At 44.7% G+C, this 19316-nt stretch overlaps 2 protein-coding genes across 3 annotated transcripts; both read right to left on the reverse strand.

Annotated features, from left to right (window-relative positions):
• Nucleotides 1-7168: 7168 nt before the first annotated feature.
• Nucleotides 7169-9213, reverse strand: RPL22L1 (ribosomal protein L22 like 1). Its single transcript, XM_005146887.2, has 4 exons — nucleotides 9059-9213; nucleotides 8740-8832; nucleotides 8241-8362; nucleotides 7169-7479 (listed from the first exon to the last, which is right to left on the reverse strand). Exons 1-4 carry the CDS (start codon nucleotides 9065-9067, stop codon nucleotides 7335-7337), a joined length of 369 nt encoding a protein of 122 aa, XP_005146944.1. The 5' UTR covers nucleotides 9068-9213; the 3' UTR covers nucleotides 7169-7334.
• A 45-nt stretch (nucleotides 9214-9258) lies between these two features.
• EIF5A2 (eukaryotic translation initiation factor 5A2) lies at nucleotides 9259-17919 on the reverse strand. Of its 2 annotated transcripts, none has more exons than XM_034063506.1 (5): nucleotides 17828-17919; nucleotides 17301-17490; nucleotides 15753-15857; nucleotides 14053-14184; nucleotides 9259-13402 (listed from the first exon to the last, which is right to left on the reverse strand). In XM_034063506.1, the coding sequence occupies exons 2-5, from the start codon at nucleotides 17463-17465 to the stop codon at nucleotides 13343-13345; spliced, it is 462 nt and encodes a 153-aa protein (XP_033919397.1). In that variant the 5' UTR covers nucleotides 17466-17490; nucleotides 17828-17919; the 3' UTR covers nucleotides 9259-13342. The 2 variants fall into 2 exon arrangements, with proteins under 2 accessions (XP_033919397.1, XP_033919396.1); XM_034063505.1 differs by having other exon boundaries at nucleotides 17301-17493.
• Nucleotides 17920-19316: the final 1397 nt, after the last annotated feature.

Here is a 19316-nt window from a genome sequence, read left to right on the forward strand (position 1 = left end):
AAGCTACGGGGTTTGCCCAGTTTCTGATTTCAGGGGCCTTACTGATTTTTGGATCACAGGCTTCCTGCTAAAGGTGAGCAGAAAAGTTGCAGCTTTATATCATGATCTCTGGAGTCTGCTCTCCCAACAGATAATTCTGCACCTGCAAAAACATTGGTTGCTTCATGCTTCTTTATTGTGTTTGGAGGGGAAAAGAGCTCTCCTGAGCTTTCTAGGATGGGTTTGAAGGTCAGAAGTCATTGAGAAAAAGCAGATTTCCTGTAACCTCCAAGTGCTATACAGCTCATCCCAAACTCAAGGTGTGGTGCTCAGGACTGCCACCAGACACATGGTTATACCTCTATGGCCGCAGTGTGCAATTACAGAGTGTGATTACATTCCCTGATGGAGTCTGGAGCCGTGTGGTGGCTCAGCACTCAGATGTGGTACAGTCCTTTCAGCACCCTGCTGCCATCATTCCTATCCCCTGAAAGTCATGTTCCCTAGTAATTATATATATACACACATATATATTAAAAAATATGTATAATATAAAATATACCATATGCATATCTAATTATATATTACATGTATAATATATACCTATAATCTACATATCTAGATATTTTATTTATACATTATGTATACGTTATGTGTTGTCATAAATAACTGCTATTATATATAATAATTATATAAATATATGTATGGTTTTAATATAGCTGTGCTATTGTCATGTTCACTCCCTGTGCCCAGCCCCAGGCTCTGCACATGCACTTAGGCTCAAATTAACCCTGTGCAAAATTTAATTAAGGTCTTTTATCCTCCAAAGGGCCAAGTGGTCTGAAGCAGGGCAGAGGCAGGAAAATCCACCCATTTTGTGCCTGAAATGGGGTACTCAGTCATACTTTAATGAATGGATGTGCTTGTACTTATGGAGGAGGTGAGAGGGCTGCAGCTGGAGCCAGGAGTGTTCAGGCAGATAATGCTCCTCCCTGTTCATTCCGCCTTCCCCTGCTGAGCAGCACCCGTATCATCTTCAGACCATGCCTGCTTTATTTGGCTCCATCTTCTGCTGGGTTCACAGATACACTGGTTTTGTGTAACTGCAAGCCTGGCAATAACTGGTGTTTGGAGAAATAATTGAACAAATTTACAGTAGGAAAGGAATCCAGGGAGGGTTATTGAACATACAGATGCCAGCTCTGGCTTGGAAGGTCCTTAACCATGAGCTGCTGCAGTCTGGTGGTTACTACTGATGCTGCCTCCTATTCCTGACCCCCTCTGAAGTGGGGGCACTGAGGTCCAGAACAACAAGAGTTGGGAAATACCACTCCTTTAAATGCAAGAGTAAGATAGAATTCATTATTCAACTTCATGACTTTGAGCCAATACCACAAATTTTAGTGCCCTTCTACATTTCTTCACTGCAGCACTGCTAACAAAGACCTCTTGGGATGGAGCTGTAACCTGTCAGCCAAGTCAGTGGTGTCTGGCAGGCCTGAAAGCAAACACTAGGGCCATTTAAATTTAACAGCAAGATGGTGTAATGAGGGGTCTCCTGTGGTTGGCTTTCATTAGTGTTTTTATTAGTATTTTTCAGCTCCAGTATAGTTTCTCATGGAACATGCTTATATCACAACCGTGTGGAAGATGTGGTAGCACACCCATCACCTCCAGTGTGTTAATACTCCCTGTGATGCTCTACAGTGGCATCCCTGCTCCTTTGTTCCTGGGGCTGTCCAGAGGAAAGATTTTGTTCCTGCTTACAGCATATTACCATCTGCCCCAAAACCTGCATGAGGAGGAAAACACAGGTCCCTGGACTGTGAGGTGGGTGCTGTGCAGCCAGGAGCAATGGCAGGACCCTCCAGCTTTGGACTTCAGACTAATCACCCCAGTTCAACTGCCCCTTACTGACCACCCCCCAGCTCTGCAAGTTATTTCCACCAGCCCCACAATGCCCTGCTGCAGCTGAGTGCCAGGTGAGGCCATTTACCCTTATAGGGGTCTCAGCATCCCAGGCTGGGGCAGGAGAAGGAGTCTCAAAACAGCTGCTGGGGAGAAGCTTGGAAGCTTTACAACTCCAAGCCTGCTGTGTCAGCAAAGCTACCCCTGTCTCAGGGCTGTTATCTTCCAACAGTGTAAATATTTTCCAAATGAGCTGAAAGGGTGAAGACTGATGAATGCAGCTTTGCTGGGAAATGTTACCGAGTTAGAAAGAGGGATGTTTGAACACCCCCTTATCTGTCCTTGCTGAGGAGCAGAGGGGCAGCTGGGGTGGCTCTGCACCCTGAAGCATCTTACCCTTCTGCATCCAACTAATGCACTTTAGTTATTTGCTTTAGATTCTGCTATTCATACACCCTACTGTACTTATTTAGTGCCATCTTCCTTCTTCCTGACCTAGTGCCAGCAATTAAGAAGACACTGATGCTGTCAGCTGTGGCACCTGCAGGTTTGGCTCAGAGCATCCCATCAGCATGCGGGGAACATTGCCTCAGGGATCAGGCCACTGTGTGAAAAAAATGCCCATTGACCCATGTTCCCGTTTAAAATCCCAACCAAACTCCTAACCTGATGGCAAGAACATTGTAACAAAGGTAAGACTTAAATCATGCTTAGTGCTTGCTGTTGTGGGATGGGATGTTTGAGCTGTCTTGCCAAGTTACACTACCTACTTAAAAAAAAAAAACAAAAACAAAAACAAGATCTGTTAATAGGCTTTTAAAACATTTCTCTCTTAATTGTTTGTTTAAATCCAGCATGGATGGACAGCAATGGAAAGTCTTTCCCACCTGGTGGCTCTTTGGCACTTTGTGAGTCTATTAGCCCCCAGAGCAAAGGGATAGAGGGGCAAAAGCTGCTGAGGGCAGTTTGCAGACTTGAAGGGGTCATGAAAACACCTCCCTTGGAAACACCCCCCACTTCTCAACTGCCTCCATGAGGGCTTCGCAGCATCCTGCCTGAAGGGTGTTTGGGCCATTTGGTAGCTGCTTGGCCCTGGCTGCTCCTCCCACCTATGGTTTGTGCTCTGCAGCAGCATTTCTCTCAAGCAGCAGCTTTAACATGAGTTAGGGCTCAAATAGCAGCCGAGGTGCCAAGGCAAGCCTGGAAGTGGTTTTACGGTAGCATCCTGCCAAGAATGTACGTGCCACAGGAATTAGGTATTCATGTGTCAGCAGGACAGCTGGGCAGCAATCCGGAGGCTAGCAGCAGGAGATGCCTGCTGGATTTAGATACTGGAATAGGATGTTGCTTACAGAAATCCCTGCTGAGCCCCACAGCTCTGTGCTGCCCACAAGGGTGGGTGACCACACTGTGCAGCACTGGCTCACATGAGCTCTCCCTGGAGGACCGGCCATCGCAAGCAGTAACACACTGATGGCTGAAGTGTTTCCCAGCCAGCCTTGTCTGGGGGTGCACATTTGCTCTAGCTTGTCTTGATACCACCACCTTCCACCTCAGGGTCTTTCCGTGTGTCTTTCCTTGGTGCCTCTGACTTACTCTCTGTTTCTCCTTCTCCTGTCTTTGGCAACACTGTATTGAGTTACAGCTTCTGTGCCTATGAATCTAACTGCTCAGAGTGATCCTTGTGACAGGCATCAGTCTTTACCTGCTAATGGCAATCACAGCCCCTTGCTCATGGGACTGAGATCATGACAAGACACTTCATCTGACACAGCTATTAAAGTTCATGGGACAAAGACTCTACTTTCAATATTGTGAGGATACTCAATATCATGAGGCCTTTTATATCTGTGCATTTCTGATCTTAGGGTTTTCTTTTTATCTTTAAAAAGAAACAGTTGTTCTGTATTTTTGTCTTTGTTTGGTGTAATCAGATCACTCCCACCACTGAAGTTCGCTTCCTGCTGTTGGGTACATTGAAGCCATTATTGAGTATTTATTTTTCCACAGGCCTCTCTGTCTCTAATTACTTTGTGCTGATGTTATGTGAATATGTTGAGTCTGTGCCTCCTTCAATATCCACCTCTTGCTGGGTCTGTTGTAGACATAGTACCCCAAAACCTTTTTCAGGTATTTCCTGCTATTATTTACCTCTTTATTTCTGATCCTACTGCTTTTGGGTACATGTTAAAGCTGTTTTTCATTGGGTCTATAGGTCAGAAGGGCAGAAGGACAGAAAGCGTATGGGTATGCAAGGACATTTAGAAGTACCTTTTATTAGTGGTGGTTATGATTGGTGCCATTCTGTGGGTTTTGTTGCTCTTTCTTTACTGGAAATGAGTGATAGTTTTGCTGCAGTAAGGGTGATGGAGACTGATGGTGCAGAAAAAGAACATCTCTGTATGCTCATAATAAGCAGCTTATGTGGTGGTGGTGCCGCTCTGGCAACAGCCATGTAGCTCTTATGCTTAAAAATTTCTGTTTCCTTTTTTTTATTTGCCAGACATTGAAATTTTCCATGTGTGGGAGGTCTCTCATAAACTTGTTTTGTTTGGAGGAGAGCAGCAAAAGCATTTTACATGAAATGGAGAAACTTTAAATGAAAAATTAAAGGGGTGAGAATATAGACATATTTTTAATATATTTTAATATTTTTAAAAAAATCACTATATTAAAGCCATGTAAAAGTTACAGTGACACTGTTCTCCTGAGCCCTGAGCTCGCAGGTGCTGGCCTTGGCCCATCTGCTGTGCTACCGGTACAATTGGTGCTTTGTAATGATTATTCCTCCGCAAATTGAAGTGCTGGCTTGGTGGACCAGGGCTGTCAGCTGGGTGGAGGTTCTGCAGAGTGGTGTTCCATAACTCACTCCTTCCTGCTGCATGTTGTGCTTATCCCTTTTGGAAATCCTAAAGCACCCAGAGCATGTTACTATGGAACCCTGTGGACTGAACTCTGCAGCAGCCCTGGTTCCCTGCGAAGCCTTCATGCTGTGGGTGCATTGTATATCCCTCAGCTTCATTGCCTGGCTGACACAGGAGCATGTGTTCCTGCAGCTACGATGACAGGCCAGCTCTCCAAGCAGGGATTTTCTGGGCACTTGTCCAGCACTAAATATGGAAAATTCTGACCATCAATCCTGTCCATTTTCAAGCTGTTCAGGATCTTTTAACTTTCTAAACAAAGATGAACAAAACTGGTTATTTCATAGCAGACTCTAGTTGGAAAAAAAAAACAATTGGTGTTCCAGGTCCCCCAGTGAAGGTACCTGGCAGCTCCCTGCACAGCAGAGCTGCCATCTCAATGATTCAGAACCCGTCAAAGATCAGAGAAATGCTAACCTCTGACTTTAAAGAAGAGTTCGCTTCAATTCTTATCTGGATAGTTTGTATTAATTACTTTATGTGAACAATAACAAGGTCCATTTCCTGCCTGCCACCTGCATTACACCTGCCCCCTTCAGCTGTGAAATACGTAAGTTACGAAAGAATCACCGTATTTTCCAGAGCTTGTCTGACTTCCCCTGACTCAGTATCCCTAACTGCACGAGTGAGCTCTAACTGCCTGCAAGCTCAGAAGCATAGAGCCAGACAGGGCTCAAGATACAGCTAGCAGAGCTTGGGCAACACAACAATAAACAAAGATGCCTGACTGCTATCTGAAGAGGCAGGAAGGAAAAGACTTCTAAATTTATGAAAACACTCTGGATCCACACATACAAGAAACTTGGAATTTGTTTTTTCAAGTTTTCCATGTTGTCAAGCATCAGAAAAGGAATTCCTAGACTACATCGTCACTGCAGTGAAGCTCAGTGAGTAATACAGCGCACACAACTGCCTTGGCAGTTTTCCTCTGAATCCAGCTATGAAATGAGTAGCTTTGCCTGAAATCTCCGGCCTTGTTTTCCCATCTTTTGACTCCAGACAATCTGTATCTGCTGGGCCATACAACTACATGGGCAGATGCCAGCCTGCTTTAGGAGGAGGAACAACTAGGCAGCATGATCCCATTAGCTCCTATTTTGTTTGTGCTTGTTCCATTTAATCAGAGCAGCTTTGTTGTGACAGTCCAGCATGCAGGATATATTGTCACATAAAAGCTCAACTATGGAAAAAACAGGTGGGGATGGATTCTGAAATACAACTGTTAGTCATACCCTTTGCTTAACTTAGTGCAGCAAAACCAAACCAGATAGTTTTCAACTATTTGTAGCTTTACTGTGGAAAACAATCCTGCCTGTTCCGATACAGGCAGCATTAAATAACTATATAGTTACATATATTGCATAACTACTTTCTAAAAGCATTAACAATCTTCTGTTCTTCCAGAACACAAAGAACAGAACAACCTTTATTTTTTTTTGCTTTGAAACTAAATGATTTTTCTCAAACAGGCACTTTCACAGCAGTGCTCTAGCATTATCCAGTGCTCCAGATCACAGGCCAGGCCTTCAGGTGTTTTATTTCCACTGAAGCATATATACAGGACCTTGGAAATAATCCATAGGCCTTGCAGCCACTTAGACTCATTTCTTTTAGCTAGCTCTGAAACAGCAAAACGACACACATCAACATGGCAAAGCTTACACAAGTCGCTACTGCCTCCTCTCCCTTGGCCACCCTTCAGGAACAGACACGGATAAATAGAAAACCCTAAGGCTGCTAACATTCATCTTCCCTTTTGTAGTTTTTAGATTTAGGTACTGCAAGTGGGTGTCATGCGACAGTCAATGCACTGCTTTGTGCTTTGCATCTCCCTAGTCCGTCTCAGAGGTTTGCCAGCAAAAAACAATGCTGAAATAATTACTAAAAAATCACCAGGAAATGAAACAATTTAGTTGGCACAATTCAGCCTAAACTAGCAATTTGTTCAAGCTCAAAGTTCAGTATCAGAGCCTACATGGATCCTCACTTTATGATATTAAGTAAATAAAGCATTACTAACACCAGACTTCAACATTGTGCTACAACCAATTCAAGACTTTAATAAATCATACAGACCAAAAAACTGCTATAAAAATTCATAACCCTGTTTTTAAACAAATAGAACTAAACTTTTATTAAATATTGTATCATTAGCTCCACATATATTAGCAGAACAAACTGGTACTTCCAGTCACAAGAAGCTGTAGTGTTATTTTTTACTAAAATAGTTAAACACTGATGTCACTGTCCCACATTCATACTGGATGAAGGGCTCAGTACTTTTCTACTTGGACTCCTGATGCCACACTGAGCAGCTCTGATTTCTAGCAGTGGAAGGAAAACTGCAAATCAAAAGATTCTCCATGCTGGTTTTAATTAGAACTTAGAAAAAAGGCTAGAAAAACTATAACCATGCTCTGTCAAACAGGGTACAAAGTCTTTATTCACCAATAAGTTAAGTATTCTTATAAATAGATGTTCTTGTCTTTTGTACACTGCGTATAGTAAAAAGCTAAGTTTTAATTATTCCTCAGACTCCGATCCTTCTTCATCTTGGCTGATTTGGAAGTAGCGTAGTTCATAGGTCTCCTTGTCAGATGCAACAACACGAAGCCAGTCACGCAGGTTGTTCTTCTTGAGGTACTTCTTGGTGAGGTATTTTAGGTACCTTAAAAACAGTAATTGTATGTTACCACTCTCTTGTTTAACAACCCTTACTGCTGTCTGCACTCCACTCAAGACATGGCTCTAGGAGGGGTCCAACACACTGATTATATCCATTCATTAAAAATCAACACATATAAGAGGGTACTTTCATTTCAGGTACCTATGAATTTGTTATTTGATGCTTTCTGACTACACAGCACAATGCCAGTAACTCAAAAGCACTGAGAAGTGGTTTTAAACCTTGGTCTAACAGAACAGATACTTGTGTATCTGTACCAACAAATGAATGGCTTATTAGGAACCTCTCATTAGCACACACATCCATTGCACACCCTAACACACTGAGCAGGTTTAATGCTTCCTCTGACTCAACAGGTTCTTTTGCAACAGCATGTACTGCATACACATACGTTTTAATAAAACCAAGCAAGTAATGAAATAGCCACCCATTATATGGATTCAGCATGGCCTTTAAAAGCCCGTCTTTCCTTGATACACTTCTAACAACCTATACAAAGCATCTCTGTATTATTATTCTTATATTAGAGAGTATTAATTTATACTCAAGCCCTGAGTTTTAAAAAGCAGGGTTTTCTTTTAATATCTAATGCTAGAGATCTGTTTGAATTACATCTTCCACAAACATTTACAAGCACTATGAAGGTCAGAGCCAACACCTCCTCTGTATGTACCCCAAGCACATCATGTTCAATATGCCACTGTTCAAAATCACAGCCACAACAAAAGGAAACATATGCTAACCTTTTAGAAAACTGCTTCTCGGATGTCACCGTGATCTTGTTCTTCAGGCGTTCAATATGAACAGTGTTGCCCAAGTTTCCAGTTTTTCCATTGACCTTAACCTTCTCCTTTAGGAATTGTTCCTGTTTCAACATTAAAGGAATAGAACACTAGGGAATGGCACCCTAGGTTTGAACTAGGGAAGGGACCCTAGCCATATAGCAATATTAAAAATCACCATATACTGATGTCCAGATAGCAAGTATTTACAATGCAGTAATATTCTACAGAGTGCAATTAAAGAAGTCACCCCCGTGCTAAAATTATTTAACAGTTCTATTCATGGACAGGTATAAGCCACCCTAACTATAAATACAACTAAGCTTTCAAAAGTTCCAATACTTTAAAGGACAGTTGTTGCTTTTACTAATTCAGAATGTAATTTTTGAGGTGGGATCCAGCTATCGTACTAAGGTTTTATTATTCTGCGCACCAGGAGTATGAGCAAACCATGACTTACAAAATTCCCAGAATCGAAGATTCCATCTTCCACAGGATGGGTCAAGTCAAGGTAAAACTTCCAGATGGACCTTTTTGATTTTCTGTCCTTTTGCTAAAATACCAGAAGAACACCCATCATTATCCGTAACACCCACACCAGCAGCTATTATCAGCACGGGACACGGCAGAGGGCCCTTCACCTGGAGAACTGGACTAGCCGTAGCCGGCTCGCCAGTCCGGGGCCCGCCGGCCACCCCTCACCCCAGGTCCACTCGCCACCGGCGGCAAGGTCACCAAACCCCGGCCCATCCGCCCCCGGTGTCTGGGCCCGCACTCACCGGTGCCATGCTGCCCGCCACGCTCCCGCACAAAGGAAGAAGCACGCCGCTCGCCTCGCTTTTATAGTCCCGGAGGTGACGTCACCACGCAGGCAAGCAGAGCAGAGCGCCTGCGCTGCCAGAGGCAGCTGGGAGTGGCAGCCCTCCCTCGGCAGCCATGTTAGCGGCGGGGCGGCGATGTGGAATGAAGGAGCCAGCCGTGTGTTTGAGTTCAGATTTTTATTTCTGTAGGACAGGAACACAAGCGGTTCTCTTGCTCTCGTAACAACAAGCTGGCCGCGCCGCTCTCCTCCGGGCGCCTGGGCTAACACCGGTGTTCTCACTGCAGCCAGGTCCGTGCAGGAGCCTGCAGATGCACTCAGCCTTGAAGCAACCCCCAGAGTCCGTGCAATCTGAACCAGCACCCAGATCCCCACAGCACTGACATCTTTATTATTCCTGGAGCAAAACAACGAACATACATCTTTCCCTTGATCATTGGCATGGTGTTGAAAACAATACAACTTCCAAAACAGACACACATGTGAACCACCAGGGCTGCTGCTCCTGGCTCACACCAGTTACAGGGTTTGGTTTTCACCATCAGCAGGAAAAGCAGTCACCACCATCATTCCTCTTTCCCCAGAGTTGTGAAAGCCACACCAAACAATAACGTTTAAATATACAGCACAGGACAGCAGGGGTTTTCTGGGATACAGCAATACACAGCAAACATTCAGGTTTCAACTCACCAAGTCACTCTCAGATGCCAAATACTGTAGGGCCAGACTGCAGGTGCTGGACAGGCCTCTGCCCACCTTGGCATACCGCACCAGACTGCGGAACACTCCACCACACTCCCACTACAACACCTCCAGGATCTACGCCTTTGTTAACATTCTCTGTGTATAAGCGAGATACTTGAAATATCCTTAACAAGGTCTTTTTCTCCTGAAGTTTAGTTCTACTGTAACAAACTACATTCTAATTACTCAACCAAAAAAAAAAGTGGGATTTATTGAATTTTGAATTCTGTGAGACTGACCTGCAGTAACCATAAGAGTCTGAACTGTCAACAAGTTTGACTTCTTTACAGATTATGTAAAATCACCTGTATTTTGAAACTACAGATCGTGCACCATTTCTGGATACACTGTGGATTAGAAAAACCTGCAAGAGGCTTGAAAGCAGTTACGTCAAAACAAAACTCAGCTAACTTCTTAAAAAAAACCAGCCCTGAGAACATGGCTCAACTAGCAAGAGCCTAGTTGAAAAACCACCATTATAAGCAAAAATTAGAAGGATCTATTGAAATCTTAATGTATTATTTGCCAACACTTGAGGCAGGAAACACTGCAGTCTTCCCAATTCTGTAAATCAGTAGGAGAAACTCAGTGAATTTGAGCCATTAAAAAAATGCATTATTTGGAGCGAGAATAGTTTTCTTTACCTCCTAGGTTTCACAGTCTTTACTCTAAGCAATTGCCACCAGCTTTTAGAAGATTATAGTTTTCAGTTTTGACACAATTTAAGTGTTAAGACAGTACTACAGAACAAGTACATCAGTAAGATTTGTTTTAAAGTAAAGCTATGAAAGGAGAACTTCCCTAAGCATTTGGTTAGGGGTCTTAAAAATACGCATCTATATGAACTATTGATCACAAACTTTGTTGCAAACAATTCTGACAGTAAACTGAAACATCTTACTCTGGAAAAAAATGCCTCAAATACATGTTCTAATTTAGAAGCAACTTTTAACCTTACTGAAACTTTGAGATTATGCTTAACTCATGCTTATGTATTATTAACTATGGGAAACTTCATGCATGACAAGCAAATGCTCTGCACTTCCATAGTGTTCGAAGTGCTTCACAAAAGACAACTAAGTATATAAGAACAAACCTATAATGAAGTACTTAATCATTTAAATCTTGCAGAACTGAAGGTTGCAATAGAAGGACATCTCTAAGTCCCAAGGAAGGCTCTTCCAGCAAGCTGGAGGTCATAAAACCTTTAGATTGCTGTAGTACCTGTAAACTCCAGTGAGACCAGAACCCCACTTGTAGGAACAGGACAAAATCCAGCCTTTGTCCTGGAGAGCTTGCAGGTTAAGTAAATGCTTAGACTGTGGGCCAGTGGCATCAAATACCTGTCTTCCAACAGGCTTTTAGAGGACAGACAGGCACCTGAAAGTAAACTAAAGCACTACCAGAACAGGGACAAATCAGAGTCTCGCAGTTTTCAAGCATATTGTAAGTACTTGTTATACAGTGATAGCATTAGAACTTGCATTAGTTTGCCATAGCAACCTATGACTTCCCACACAGCTCACCTTGCTGTCAATACCATCATCAATGGTTTCACCATCACCTCCAAAGCCCACAAAGCCTGTCTTTCAGGTGCCTTTTCAATGGAGAGCACAGTGCAGACTAGCTTGAACTATTAGCATGCATGTCAAAACTATTCTGAATGCATCTCAATCTCTTGCATCTACAGGCATTTTTTAAGCAGTTTTGCTATTTCAATCCAGGCATTTTTATAGAGTTCGCCTGCGATGTGCGTTGTGCTAGGCAAGAGCATGTGGCAGTCTCTTAATTCTGTCAGGTGTCCCAGGTAACTGTGCTTTACTACTAGAGTGTATTTATTGCTGTCTTTACCTTCACTGGTACTGCTCCCATTGTCACAAGAAGCCTGTAGAAAAAACATGGTTTTGCCATCTACATCAGGCACCCAGGATTTGCTAAGCCTTGACATAGTACGTACAAGGGCAGTTCAGGACAGTTGCCATGAGCCCTCTGGGGATTAAAGAGTATATACTATTAAGCTGAAAACATTAAACAGTTCACAGCAGTATGACCTCTGACTCTCACAGCCCACTGTGAATGGAGCACGTATCCAGGGCAGAATGCTACATGCTTAAAAGTTATCCTCAATCAGCCAACAGCCACTGAAGCTTAAGGCAAGCTCATGAAGCAATTTTATAAACTGTGAAGAGAGGTCTGAACCACAGACTGAGAGTTTCCCACTCATGAAGAGTCATCAAGTTTTAGAATTCAAGTTGAATGCCTTAAACAGGAACAGGCTAGTTATCCTTTCATTAACTATTGCTATGAAGCCTTGTGTCTGCCCATTAAGCTACTAACTAGAGGCATGCATGCATGTTTCAATGACTCATAACACCCCTGGATGGGAGCTAGCTTTCATAACTGTATAGCAATTTATTTACTTTTATAGTTAAGCCATGGTTGTTCAGTATTGTCTGTCAAGTCTATATTTTGAAAATACATGTTTTATTTTTTAAAAAGAATCACATGCATTTAGTTTAGGCTCGATGCTACAGTTTGTCCCACTTTTTGAGAAAACCCGTGGTCCCTGTGCTACAAAAATATGGTCTACACCTGAAGATTAAGACCTAAAGCTGGAAGCACTGCAACAGATTTCCATGGAGTTTGTCACCCTTTTATAGTTTAAGATAAATAAAATAAAGGAAAGCAATTGAACTATTTTATTTTTTCAAGTCTGACAAAGGCCTCGAGTGAAAGTCTATAGCTTTAACATCCATTCTCACCTTTGTGTCCCCCTGACCTATCTATGTCTCATCTACCCAATATTCCAACTGCCTGCCTAAACCACAGGTAGGCTTTTGACACCATTTTATCATCAAAATAAGCCAACAAGTTGGCAAAGAAGAAAACAGAGGTAATACAGTTAAGTTGCACATGGCCACTGGGGCTTGGTCAAGCCAGCTGGCATTTTTGATCACTTGAGTTTCTTGGTCTAAAAGTTGCGATTGGCACCTACAGTTCTGCAAGAGTCCCAATCCACAAAATACTTAAGCATAAAAAAAAAAAAAGAAAGCTACTTTTATTGTTTTATTGTCAGTTCTACCTAAACATGTCAAGAAAAATACTATTTGTGCTCTAGGTCACTTTATAATCCTAGATACCTACCAGCTTATCTAAAAGCCCCTGAATACTGTATTTTGTCTGTTCATACAGACAAACACTGTTTTGCTCAAGCAAATAAAAATATATTCACTAGTAACACCTGACTGGTTTCTCAGATCCATAGCTGAAACCCACAGGAATGTTAAAATAGTTATGATTAAGGAATTAAAATCTCAGTGATTTTGAAAACTGCCAGTTAGCCTGCAATACTAATCCAGAATCCAGCACTGCATTTTAACAATTCAAAAAAGAAATGAGGTTGCTTGTGAAGGCCAGAGCTTTGGTGACAATAGGAACCAAATTTATAGATCTGTGGTTTGCCCAGACCTGAGCAGCTGCCCGAGCCTGGTGATCCTCTTTATTTGCAAGGCTTTATGGCTACAGCACATTCTTCATTCATTGCACTTATGACAGATATCTGGAAGAAAAGACAAGGTAAGTAAGTAAGCTCCAACCTGTACCAGAGGAAGTTACAGATTTTCATATTTCAACATCTGTCCCATCTATCACGAAAAACAGAAGCTGAAGCTCATAAAAATTGAGCCATTAGAAAGATTTCCACAGTATCTGCCCTTCCTACCAATTTGCTCTTCTACTGCCTTCCCTTTGGCATGTTGTCTCAGCCAGCAGCTTGAGGTTCATACCACAGAGGAAGAGAAACAAGCTCCTGCAACAGAGCCTAGACAGTGACTAGTGTGGTCCAGCACAGACTATAGTCTGCAGAGCTTCTTGCAGACAGGTTTGTTAACATAGCAAGTTAGACTACCCAGACTACGTCACAAAACTCTACAACTGTCAGCAATTAAGAAAGCCTGGAGGCTCCAATCCACACTGTGTGGTCAGGACTGTTAGATATTTCAGAGCTACATCTATCATCTTACTGACAAACGGGCCAGGCTTCAGTGCCATACTGAGTGCACCAGTACAAAAAAAGTCCTTCTGCATCTCAAAGGACCAATTCCCCTGCTTCTCTACCCACCCTTCACAGAGATACAAATGGTCAATATCAAAGTATGACTTCTCAAGTGGAATTAACCATAACTCGTCCTGTCTGCCATCTATACTTGCCTGCACATCTTCATTGGCATTGAATTTTCCTTCTATTTCTTTGCCAAGATCCCCTTCTGGCAACTTAAGATCTTCACGAACTTCACCACTTTCTGTCAGCAGGGAGAGATACCCATCCTGAATACCTATCAGCTGTGAAGAGAATTTCAGTTTTAGTAAGTTTAACATCAGTAGCCACCAGCAGACACTAGCTGAAGCAGAAGGCAGTCAATTCCACCTGTTACATTAATTCTTTAGTACTGTGTTTGTAACAGTTAAGGATCTAATTTAAGTCAATGTTTAACAACAATTCAGAGAGCTGATCTAGAGCAACTGTAGCAAAAGCCAGTCTGCTATCAAAGACCACCAAAACTCTGCTGGTTACTTCTTAGTACATAGGGCACTGCAAAACCCATCCTTGTGATTTAAAAAAGGTCCTGCTTCCAGGTCACAAGTCCAGCTTTTTACATCTATGAATTAGTAACTGAAATGCTGTTCACTGAACAGCATTGCTTTTATAAAGCACACAAAGTACACAATAGTTGAACTGTACACTTCTATACCTTAATTTGTACAACAGGATACCATCATTTACATTAAAGGCTAATGAATAAATTAGGGAACATCCACTAAGCTCTCGGCCACTTTTACAATGCTGTTTTCAGCCTAACTGAAAGGCTGGGCTAAGGGAAGCAGCTATTTTCACAGAGCAGGTAAGGGAACTTGGAAGACCTAACTGTCAACCCAAAAGGCAACCCTGACAAGTCTGATAAACAGCAAGAATTTCAGAAGCAGTGAGGACTCAAGAACAATGAAAGATCACCAACATCAAGAATCTCCTGGAAGGTCTGAACCCCAGCACAAGGTTAGTCACACTTTATTCAAACAGCATTTGCTCTGAGTTGCTATCACAGCTATCTTTGGCTTTGTCAAGGAATTGCAGCATCCCAGCTGATGCTGATATATCAGTTCCTGGCCAGAACTAGTCCCAAGACAATGGGAAGATAGTGGATACATTACAACTGAGAACCTGAACCATGCTGCTTTTAAGAGCAAACTGTCCATATCACAGAACACATTACAGAAGTCTGCCAAGTTCCCTGTATACATGTATTTCAGTACAGAGCTGAGAGCACCAAAATTACTTGAGAACAACTGAAGCCAGCTTCCACACAAGGAGTAGCAAGCACTGTAGCAAGTTAGAATTACCATCAGATGCCACTTGAACTATCTTGTTAATTCATCTATTCTGTTTAATGGCAGAATTACAAATGAATCTAAGCGTATAAATATATGCTTAGACTCAAATTTACTTGAGGCAATATCCTGATTATCCTTTAACTAAATTAAGTTGTAGCAGGGATAAACTCTAAATTCTAAAGGATGCCAGTCCCACGAAGAATAAAGAAGTGACCTTACAACATAAACTAGAAAAAAAAAAAAATCACAGTTCTGATTGTCTTTTACCTGTCATTTCTAAAGAATGCTACTGTAACATGAGGTCAGTACAGTAAGGAGCTCTCCATCAGTAAGCCTGAGAGTTTTAAGAATTCAGTAAATGCTGGGTTGAGCAACGTCACATCTATACAGGCAAGTTCCCTTAATTCTGACAAGAGTACTTAATTAATTGAGGCAGGTTTTGGGATGAAGAGAGTTTATGTGTGGTATTAGGAGTATAAAGCCTCTTAATGTGTGGGAGGACATAGTGACTGTTAACTCACCTGGTAATCATTCCTCTTGATATTTGGAACATCCATGTTATGAGTTGATGGGCAAATATCTTCATATTTTTTACCAGTGAAGATATCGATACCAACCAAGTGGACCTACAAGGGAAGAAAATTACCGTCAGTTACAGCTAGTCCTAGAGATTGCCTAGAAGATGCCACTGCCATCAGTATTGCTGGTTCCACACAGTTTTCTAAGAGATCATGTGTAATACCAGCTTCTGCCTACAGCCTTTACTTGTGATATGAAAGCAGCCCAAGCACCAAGAGAGGGACTTCCATGCCTTTTCTCAGCATACTATAGGAACACTACATGAGAATGAAGATCAGCCACTGTTATCTTCCATAGCTGTCTGTAATGTTATAGCAGCAAATTAGAGCTCAGAGTATGCGGTGTTTAAGAAAATGTTAACTTCCAGTTCTGAGAAACACAACAGTGTTGGTGACAACATGAAGGTTAAGGGGAAAAGAAGAGGTGGTCATGCACAGAGATTAAAGCAGCTCCCACCTGCCTTGGTGCTAGCAGTAGCTGCTCCCTACAGCTAGTGCTTGGATTACAAGCCCTTTCACAAACCACTTAACTTCTTAAGAAAACTGGATCTAAAATAAGCCATAAAAAAAGCAAAAGGTGGGAGAAAGGAAAATACTGGCAAGGGCTTGGTATACTCTAGCTTTGATAAATCCTAAATATTTTGCCCACCTACATGTATCATACAAAGTCCAGAAACTTATAAATACCACTAGTCGGTGCTTGTAGCAGATCTGTCTCTAAACTCTACTATACCCACCATAAAGTGCTGCTGAATTACTGAAGGGAGAGTCCAGCCTTGGTCCAAGCTCCGGGCAGCTGCATAAGTCAACTGCTCAGGCAGGACTGCAGCCCCAGCCAGCAGCTAAGAATGTCCCTTCTGAGACACAGGAGGGGCAAGATACTCCTCACTCAGTGCTGAAAAAAGCAAAGCAGCAGCAAGGCAAGACAGCAATGTAGGGCTAGAGCAGGCCCATAGAGGCAATGAGTGTTTGCTGAACTCCTCTGGATTATGTAACAGAACACAGCTCCTCTACTAAGCGCTTAAATTGAGTGCAAGTGCTTAAGTTGAGCACTACAATAGTGGAAGTCTACTAGCCCCGGCAGACAGCAAAGTGCTTTGGTGGGTAGCGACAGCACAACCCAACCACACCCTAGTGATTTCATCAGCCCCCCTTCCAGAACTTACTCTACCCCCAGTACAAAAAGGGGTTTTATCAGTATCAGCCTTGAAGCTTTATAGTAAGTTGGGAGAAAAAAACAACCCACCCCCTGTCCTCGATCCTTCACACTTTACATTAACGGGCATTCTTGAGCCAGCTCTAGAGTGTGGACACACACGAGACACTGCTGCGAGAAAGGCAAAGGCAGGATACAGAACGCTGCCAAATGAAACGCTACACCCTCCCCTCTAGGTTAGCCACGCAGTGAGAGCGCGATGCCGCTGCGAGGGCTGGGAGCCGCAGGGCTGTGAAACAGACTGAGGCTTGCCGAGCCTACCCGAGGCCCCTCACCTTGGCGTGGCCGTGCTTGCCCGTCTTGGAAGTGGACATCTCCACGATCTTACAGGGGCGGCCCTTGAGCACCACAAAGCCATTCTTCCGCAGCGCCGAGCACTGCATGGGGTACGTGAAGGAGGCGCCGGCATCGCCCGTGGTGAAGTCGAGCTCGTCGGCCATGGCGGCGGGGGACTGGGGCCAGGGGCTGCTAAAAAGAGAGAACGCGTCGCCTCGGAGCCCGGGCGGCGGGAAGAGCCGGGCCGAGGGGAAGCCGGACCCCAAACAGCTCCCCTGGGGAAGGGCAGCGCGATGACGGCGCCCCGGGGCGGGATGGGCCCGCCTGGCTCTGACACACGTGCCCGCGGGCGGGGAGCCGCCGCACAACACACCACATGCCGGAGCCCCCCTCGGCCCCCCCCCCGCTTCCCCCGCCCCCAGGCTCGCCTCACCCCTTCTTCCCCGTCTCCTCGGCGCCGCGGCCCAGCCGCCACCAGCGCGCAAGCCGGGGGCTGGTTCCCCAACGGCGGCGCGGCCCCTCTTACCTTGCGAGGCTGCTCGGGGGTGCCGGTGGGGCCGGGGGCACGCAGGGCGGGGGCACGGCGGGGCACGGCGCCGCGCACACGCGCCCAACCACTGCGGCGGGCGGCGGGAAGAGGCGGCGGGGAGCGCACGCACCGCGCACCGCCCAGCCCCACCCTCCCGCTTCCGCCGGCGGACGCGCTCATTGGCCCGTACCCTCCCCCCCCACGGAGCGGGCTCCGACCCTGCCCCCTTGGCCCGCCGGCTGACCACGTGCTGGGGGTGCCTCTCGCGTGCGCCAACCCCGCCCCTCGCCTACGGAGAGCCGCTGGGCTCAGCGCGCCCTCTCGCCAGTCGCGCGGCGCCGGGGCCATTGCAGCCGAGGCGAGCCCCCCCCCAACACGGCCGGCGTGTGGCCGCTCTGGGCCGGTAGGCGGCGCTGTGCGCCTCCTACCACACACGGCCCCCGCCATCTTGTATCCTGGGCGGCTTGGGCGGCCGGCTCGGGCGGCCGGCTCCTGGGAAGGGTGGTCAGGCGGCTTCGGAGCGACAAAACTAGGTTGTAAACGCACTGGAAAAGAAATGTGTGTTTCCAAAGCCTGGCGGGACAAGGCTTCCTCTTGTGGTGTACTTAACTGTCCACACACAGCACGTTTGTGTGGCTGTTGCTTCCCCTCAGAATAATCAGGAGAGCTTTTTGCAAGTGTACAGCAGTCAGCCAGTGGGGTCTGAAACTGCTCAGAAGCTGTGGTGAAAGCCGGTTTCCATTAATGGATGTGAGACTCAGGTGACTCCATTCCCTACAGCCACCATTAGCCTCTGACATCCACTCCTTGTGCTGCCCAAGGAGAGGTCTGTGGTGATGAACGCAGCCACAGAGCCAGACATGGATCCTCAGCAAAATGAGGCCAAACAAGAACTAATTTTATTAAAACTCTCCAAGTCAGATGCTTCAGTACTTTAGCTGTTAAACTGGATTCACCAGAAGACACTTCTGTGAAGCTGCTGGTGAATGGGCCCGGCCTTGAGGGGTGCCATAAAGACCACCTATAAACACCGGAGAAACAGAAAAACACCCAAATCCAGGACGCGTGTGGCAGCACTGCCAGAGTTGGCCTCTGCCATCAGCGGCACAGGCTGCTGTGTCCTGTCCTGGGGTGTCCGTCCTGAGATGCCAAACTTCTTGTCTGTGTTATAATGGGATTGCTACATAAGTTGCATACATTTTTAAATGGTTCTTCATATGATCTTTTATTCATTTTAACCTATGTGATCTGTTTGCCTGTGGTCCTGATTGTACAGCATGAACCCAAGGAGATAAGTTTGGCTTTCGTTTACGTGGGGCCCCTTTACAATGCTCTAGCAGGTTGAGATGGTGACTCTCTTCTGTTACCAGGGTTTTCAGTGTATCCTGCCTCACCCGGCCCTAGAGATGGTATTTCACCCTGAGGACCTGCCCATTTTTCTTCTGTGTCAGCTGATAATCAGAGTCTGTGGCATTGTGTTAAGTGT

This window comes from Melopsittacus undulatus, chromosome 6 (assembly GCF_012275295.1).
Source record: "Melopsittacus undulatus isolate bMelUnd1 chromosome 6, bMelUnd1.mat.Z, whole genome shotgun sequence".
NCBI classification, from domain to species: Eukaryota; Metazoa; Chordata; class Aves; order Psittaciformes; family Psittaculidae; genus Melopsittacus; species Melopsittacus undulatus.

Bases quoted from the DNA above. Each gene is read 5' to 3' on its own strand.
- RPL22L1 (XM_005146887.2), bottom strand. The intron at 8,363-8,739 runs GTAAGTCATGGT...ATGTTGAAACAG, and splicing joins TCTTCGATTCTGGGAATTTT to GAACAATTCCTAAAGGAGAA. The intron at 7,480-8,240 runs GTTAGCATATGT...ACTGTTTTTAAG, and splicing joins GAGAAGCAGTTTTCTAAAAG to GTACCTAAAATACCTCACCA.
- EIF5A2 (XM_034063506.1), bottom strand. From the start codon at position 17,465: ATGGCCGACGAGCTCGACTTCACCACGGGCGATGCCGGCGCCTCCTTC. The intron at 14,185-15,752 runs GTGAGTTAACAG...TTCTCTTCACAG, and splicing joins TCAAGAGGAATGATTACCAG to CTGATAGGTATTCAGGATGG. The intron at 13,403-14,052 runs GCAAGTATAGAT...CTTTTCTTCCAG, and splicing joins ATGCCAATGAAGATGTGCAG to ATATCTGTCATAAGTGCAAT.